The sequence below is a fragment of the Pteropus vampyrus genome, unplaced genomic scaffold (assembly GCF_000151845.1).
Source record: "Pteropus vampyrus isolate Shadow unplaced genomic scaffold, Pvam_2.0 Scaffold24, whole genome shotgun sequence".
NCBI classification, from domain to species: domain Eukaryota; kingdom Metazoa; phylum Chordata; class Mammalia; order Chiroptera; family Pteropodidae; genus Pteropus; species Pteropus vampyrus.
The window spans coordinates 10,558,717-10,565,912 of record NW_011888805.1 but is presented as its reverse complement, the minus strand read 5'-3'; the positions used below and the strand labels follow the sequence as shown (position 1 = coordinate 10,565,912).

At 37.8% G+C, this 7,196-nt stretch overlaps 1 protein-coding gene across 1 annotated transcript in view; it reads left to right on the top strand.

Annotated features, from left to right (window-relative positions):
• PDE7B (phosphodiesterase 7B) overlaps positions 1 to 7,196 on the top strand; it is a 38,600-nt gene that overhangs the window by 16,666 nt on the left and 14,738 nt on the right. The window contains exon 6 of the mRNA XM_023528391.1: positions 4,994 to 5,085. Coding sequence (XP_023384159.1) covers positions 4,994 to 5,085 — 92 coding nt within the window. The remainder of the gene's footprint in view (positions 1 to 4,993; positions 5,086 to 7,196) is intronic.

Sequence of the window (7,196 nt, the reverse complement as noted above, 5' to 3'; positions counted from 1 at the left end):
TGTTTTTTCAGTGGGAGATACATGGGCATTAAATGCCATAGGTGTTTAGATTCCCTTAGATGAATGTAATACATAACAGTGATATAATTTTATATGAAGATACAATATTCACAAATACACAGGACATTATTACATCCTTGGTTAAAATTGAAATTTGTTATTTTTGACATCAATTCTAAAAAGTATAGGGAGAGCATAGCTTTTCAAAATTCTTTTCATGCGTAAATGAACATACACCTGAAGATCGCTGATACATGGGAGTAAGGCCAGTGAACGAAGTTGTTTCAAGGTGTTTTAGGCACTAGAATAGAAACTTGAGTTAGATGTGGGGAGCTAGAAGAGGGAGCTATCGGTTCTGTTTGGAGAATCAGCAAAAGCTTTCCTAATGGATGGTAATGGTTTATTGCAGAAGTGTGTGTGTGTGTGTGTGTGTGTGCGCGCGCACATGTGTGTGTTTATGTGTGTGCGTGTGTGTGCACACACATGTATTGCTATAACACTTGTGTGACGATTTCATTTTCTTTTCCTTGTTGTTACTACTTTGGTATTTGATAGCTCCACTATGAAGTCCACATGTCTAATGGATATCTCATACTCAATATATCCAATGCTGAGCTCTAAACCTGCTGCACATGCAGCCTGCCCATCACAGGTAATAGGCACGCCACCCTTTCGGTTGCTCAGGCCAGAAACATTACAGTCACCCTTACAGATCCAAAAACCAACCACTCCTACCACTTTTAAGTCCCTTGTCCAAGCTTCTATCATCTTGCCTGGATGACTGCTATTACCCCAAATAGCCTTCTCTATCTGTTTCTACCCTTACCGTACCAAAGTGATCTTATTTCAGTGTAAGTCATGTGATTTCTTTCTTCCCAAACTCCTACAGTGGCTCTTTAACTATCTCAGAGTAAAATCAAAATCTTTATAGTGGTAAGAAGGCTGTACATGATCTGGTCTCTCACTGACTCTCTAACATTTTATCTTAATTCTTTCCCTCTCACATTGCACATTAGCATGTCTGTTTGCTCCCCACCCAGGGCCTTTATCCCAGCTGTTTCCTCTGGAACACTCTTACCCCAGATAGCAGCATAGCTAGCTCTCCCCTACCTTCAAGCCTTTGCTCAAATCGTACCTTTTACCCTATCTACTTTACCAGCCCCCAAATACTGCCAAATTCCTAATATTCAGCTCTACTTTTCCTTCTTTCCATGCACTTTTTTCCAGAATTTTTTCCCAGGATTAAAGTACTTATTATGCTTATTGTTTATTATCTGTCTCTCCCCATTTCTGTCACCACTAGTTGCTTGTCTGTTTTTTTTTCACTCATGTATTTCAAGCACATGTTACAGTGCCTGGAACAAAATAAGTGCTCACTATATATGTTGAATGAAATCAAATAATTTGTTCAATAACTTATTTTGCAAAGTTTAAAAAAGTACTTTTTCTATACAAAGTATAGAGCTGAGTGCATACAAAAGGAATGAAGCAGCCTTCCTATTCACATGTAGTTTATAATCTAGTAGGAAGACCAGGATGTACATGAATAACTCTCACATACATCAATGAGACTGAGTCCAATAGGACTCAGGACTTAAGCAGTGCCAAAAGAGCTCTAGAACTCAGAAGACAGCAAGTTCACCTCTGACTAGAATGATTCCAGACAGCTCTGTGGATGGAGCATTTAAAGTGGATTTTGAAAGACGGGTGGTAGTTTGATAAGTACACATAGAGAGAGAGGTGTTGGGAAGCACAGATGTGTCAAAAGGACACTGAAAAGGCATTTATATTAATAATTTAATGAGTTATGGTCATTAATATGGTGTCATTTATTTGGACTATAAGAGCTTTGTAGAAAAGAAAGGGTGAAGGTATTCAATTATCTCAAATATATAGGAACAGAATGGTAGTTGGGACCATTTTCAGAAAGCATTGAATGCGAGCTAAATAGTTAGGTTCAGTTTATCTGATAGGGAATCATTGTGGGATTTGGCATGAGGAATGGGGATAAATAGATGGCATGACCATACTGAAGTTAGATGAGCTCCTGGATGGCAGCAATTTTGTCTTATTAATCTCTGGATCCCCACACCACCATAACACCTGGCATATTAGTAGGTGCTCAAAAAATATTAGTTTATATTTCAACCCATGACTAGGGAGATGGTAGGAAATTCTGTCGAATAAACAAGTCACATTCTGGCAGCTGTAAGGAGGATGAATTGAAGGAAAGAAAATTAAGAAAGATAATAAAGCACTGAAATAGGGTTGCTACAATAAAAAGAAGGGATGGCTGTAAGTGGCGCCATGTTAGAAGAACCAACAGGTCTTGGCAACCGATCGGATATGAGGGGTGACAGTGGCTAAATGATGAGTTCTCCCCTAGTACAACCTAAAACTATCCAACTCATAACATTCAAACTACAGGATTCTTCACAATGAAACCGAATCTGGAGGTAAGGATTCCAGAGTGGGTTTAGAAACTAACATCTAATTAAAACAATCATCCATACCCTTTTAAAGCAGCAACTATAGATAATTTTTGGAAAATTAAGCATAACTATGGTTTATAAAGTTCAGGCTTCTGAATGCTTACATGTGGCCACATGGGGGAAATTCTTGTGAGGCAGCAAGGGTGTGCAAAGCTTAGGACCTGACAACTGGAAGACTGAGTTTAAGACCTTCCTCAGCCATTGACTAGCTGTGTGGCCTCTCAGAGAAAGCTGAAGTTTTATTATCTATGAGTTAATGATAAAAATAGTAGAGTTATGTGACTAGTAAATGAAATCATGTAAACTGGCTGCTTCATAAATGTTAGTCAGTCCCCTCTGCCTATGCTGCCTTCTTCTCTTATTCTCTGGAATCCACCGAAGTGCCCCAACTTCCAACACAGTTCTGGACAAAACACTTTTATTTATAGTGACTGCCCCCTGAAAGGTCGTGTTTGTAATCGTGTACTCTACTGTCTTTTAGTCTGTGCCAGCTTCCAGGACCACTCAATTTCCTTTCATTTCCCTGATGCTCATCTCCAAATATGGTTTCTCCAGCAAATTTCCCAAGTATCCTTTTATTCTGTCTTTAGGAAGATTATTAATGAAGATGTTAAGTCAGGCTGGCATTAATAACAATGCTTAAGGCAATCCTCCAGACACTTTTATTTTACTCAACAGAAATACGGTGTGATTTATCATCAGGTCTTCTTATGGTTTTCCAGCCCCTTGAAAAACTCACATGAGGACACTCATGTCTATATCTACTTGAATTAGCCTTGCAAATGAACATTCATGAGTGACTGAATTAAAAGTCACCACAAGATAGAACATCTATTACATCACACTAACCTATCACTCTCTGCTCTCATAAATCTTTACAGTCAAAACAAATTAGTCTAGCATGTTATTTCTAATAAACATTCTGTTTTGTTATGTGTGGCTCACGCCCAAAAGGGGATAATATACCAGTTGATAAAAGTAGCAAAATCTCATTACTGGTTCCAACATGGTCAAATGATAGATAAAGAATAATGACTCCTTGGCAAGGAGAGAAACGAATAGCAATAGAATAGCCTATTTGAAGGATCGGCCTAAGACTCTACCTCATGAAACTCATTCTACAAATCCTAGAGAGAACTTGCTATCTGGGTTTAGAACCAAAAAATAGTCAGAGTTTTCGTGAACTTGCCTTTTCCTAATAGATCCTTAATTGTGTCAGTCATGGAGGTTCTCTTTTCTCATTTCCTGAAAAAGTTCAGCATTATACAGGTGACTCAGTTCTAGTGGTGGGGCATAGTGATAGAATAGTTTTCAGTCTCTCTCTAGGCTCTGTTTAGTCTCCATATTATTTTCCTTGCTCTTCTCTTCATTTTTTTTTCATTGTGGCAAAATACACATAATATAAAATTTACCATCTTAACCATTTTAAGTATACAATTCAATGATATTAAGTATATTCACATTACTGTGCAATCATCATCACCATCCATCTCTAGAACTCTTTTCATCTTGCAAAACTGAAGCTCTGTGCCCATTAAATAATGACTTTCTATTCCTCCATCCTCTAGCAGTCATTATTCTTTCTGTCTGTGTGAATTTGATTACTCCAGGTACCTCATATATGCAGAATCATGTCATGTCTCCTAATTTGTAATAAATATTATCTTCCTGTATTTTCATAAGTTGATAACCCCTCTTGAAACAAAATAAAGAATGAGTAAATAAACAAATAAGAAAATAGAGCAAAACGATTTCTTGGAGCTAGAGGGGCTCCATTCTATATGTATCAAGTCAGTAGTAAGGCCATAATATTTGCTAATTAGAATAAAACACTATGGATTGTAAGAAACATTTCTTATTTAAATAGTTAGCTAATGTTCAGACAGGCAGCATATTTAAGATAACAGTAAGGTCAAAAGGGAGATTGAATAAAGTCGAGGTTCCTACAATATCAAGATATTGAACAAGGAAGCAATTTAGATTTAAACTGAGACCTAATGGGCTAAATGCCAATATACTGGTCACAAAAGTTATTGACAGAGCTGCTTCTGTGGCAGCAGTTCTCAAACTTTAGTGTTCGTAAAAATTAGTCACCACAAACCTGCCAAATTAAAACTGTATTGACTGGGACACAAGAGTCTAAATACGTCCCCAGCTGCCCAGGTGGTTCAGACACAGATTTCTTATCAGTGTTGAGAAATGATGTCAGTGCTCCAGGGGCCAGAAACAGGGCCGAGACAGGAGTGAATGATGCTGGCAGTAGACCCTCACCTACTCCTGCACTAGAGGGTAGGCGAGGGCCCTGCCGCTATCCCGCCATCATTAGAGCCTTGAGAGTAGGCCCTGTGGGTGTTTTATTTTGTGTTTCCTTTCTGGTTTGCCTCTCTGTCATCGGGTACACACTGGACAGAGGGAAAACACTGGCCTCAGTTAAGCTGAGTTCAGCATGATAGCTCAGTATCTAGCTTCTCTCTCATTCATAGCTTTGATTTTCTTTCTAGAATATGTCTGTGCTAGAGAATCACCACTGGCGGTCTACAATTGGCATGCTTCGAGAATCAAGGCTTCTTGCTCACTTGCCAACGGAAATGACGTAAGTGGAGTAGAGATGAAACATACTGATGTCCTCACATTAGAGATAAGCCGCTTTCTCTAGGCACGCCTGAGAACCCCCTGGGTTAGTGGCGGGGAGCCAGCTTGCTGTTCTTCCTGCCTAAACTCGGTATTGTCTGTCAGAGGAGATTCGGTGTCAGTTACTGCAACCCAGAAACCAGAATCTCTTGAGCTTTGAAAGGGCCTTGAATCGTCTATGACCTCATGTCAGGAAAAGGAGAGTAAACAGCTCTCTGCTTTCACACTCTTCGGCCTCAGTGCTCTGCTCTGCCAACTTTCTGTCTTTTATGTTAGCAAAGTTGTCCTCCCGTGTAGACCCAAATAATAAATATTTATCGAGAAGGAACACAGAAATTCTCAAGCTAGATTTAAGACTAGCTCAGTAAAGTTTGTTTTGTAATCGCCAATCTTAACAAAACAAGAAGTCAGAAATTCTTTTCTAAAATGTCTTTTGTCAAGTAACTGAATTTGCCCCAGAAATTTTTCACCATTAATTTACCTACGTCTTTTGCGTTTTAAACAGAAGGAGAAATATTAGTTTCCTGGTCTGCTGTTTGTTAGCCTAGGTGATTAGGTCAAGTCCTACTAATCCAAGGCCATTGCCTCATTGTCTGCATGGCCCCAAGTTAGCTGCTGTGCTGTCTTCCAAGGCCAACACAAATTCTGATCCATTTAATTAAAATGCACAGAACCCAAGGTAGCTAGAAAAGAACAAGTAAATAGATCCATGTACCCTTGTTTCTAAAGGGCACAGAGTTTAAGGTCAATGGCCAAGTTGTGTGTCTCCATAGTGTAGGCAGCATTCTCTAGGCTCATCAGTTTATTCCTGGCCTTCTGATACTATCTCATGCTGTTTCCTAGCACCCAGAGGAATGTGGAATTTGCAGAAGGAACTACAGTTCTGATAACTTTTCCCTCCAGTAACTAAATGAAATCAATTTTCATGCATAAAATAAAAACTCATGCCTTTTATTAGAACAATAATTTGCAAATATTGAAAGAATTTTTTTAAAAAACTAAAAGCTAGAGCAAGGAATCAAGCAATAAGAAGAGAAGAGGAGGTAAGTGGTAGGGTCAGCTAAAGAAAGAAAGGAGAATGGAAGGAAGAGAGTGAAAACGGGAAAGAACAAAACAAAAGAGAAAAAAGGAGAGAAGAACCTGGGACGAGACTTGTCCGTGTAAAACCTGCATTAATCTTGCTTGTTGCTCACTTAGTATTCATTTCCTAACATACTCCTACTCATCATCCCCATGGATTCCAAATAAAAGTATCATGTTTTTTATGTCTTTGTGGGACAATGTTATAAATTGCTTTTGCTAGAAGAATAACTGTTATGTAATAATATAAATGAAAGGATTTGATAGTGAAAATTATTGTCATCATAATCATCATGATTATTCCTTCTATCCTCATAAAAATGCTTTAAAATAATTTTTCTAATTTTAAAAGTAAAGCAGGTTAACTGTTATAACTAAGGAAAATTCAGAAAAGTATTAGTTTAACAAGATAGTTTTCAAATTATGGATTATGCTATATTAAATGTTAAGACTTTCTTTTATCAGAAGACATCATAAAGAAAATGAAAAGACAAGCCACAGCATGGGGAAAGGTATTTGTAAAACATAACTGACAAAGGATCATTATTGAAAAATATTTTAAAGCTCTTTGCATCAATAGGCGAAAGAAAGACAACCCAATAGAATAATTGGTAAAGACTAGATTAGGAACTCCACAAAAGAGGAAGTACAAATCACCAATAAACACATGAAAATATGCCCAATCTCACTGACAATCAAGGAAATTCATATTCAAACCATAATGAGTTGCCTGATCTACTTCTCAGATTGACCCAAAAAAATATAAAAAGAAATGTAAAGCAGTGAGAACCTCATCTACTACTGCCTGGAGTGTAAATTTATACAATTGTTTTGGAGATAACTGGCAATATCTAGGAAATTGAAGATGAATATATTCCACGATCCATTCATTTTATTTCTGGATATAGACCCTAGCGAAACTTTTGCACATGTGTAACTGGAGGTATATAAAGGTGTTTACCGTGGCATTTTTTTCTTAGTTGTCAAAAACTA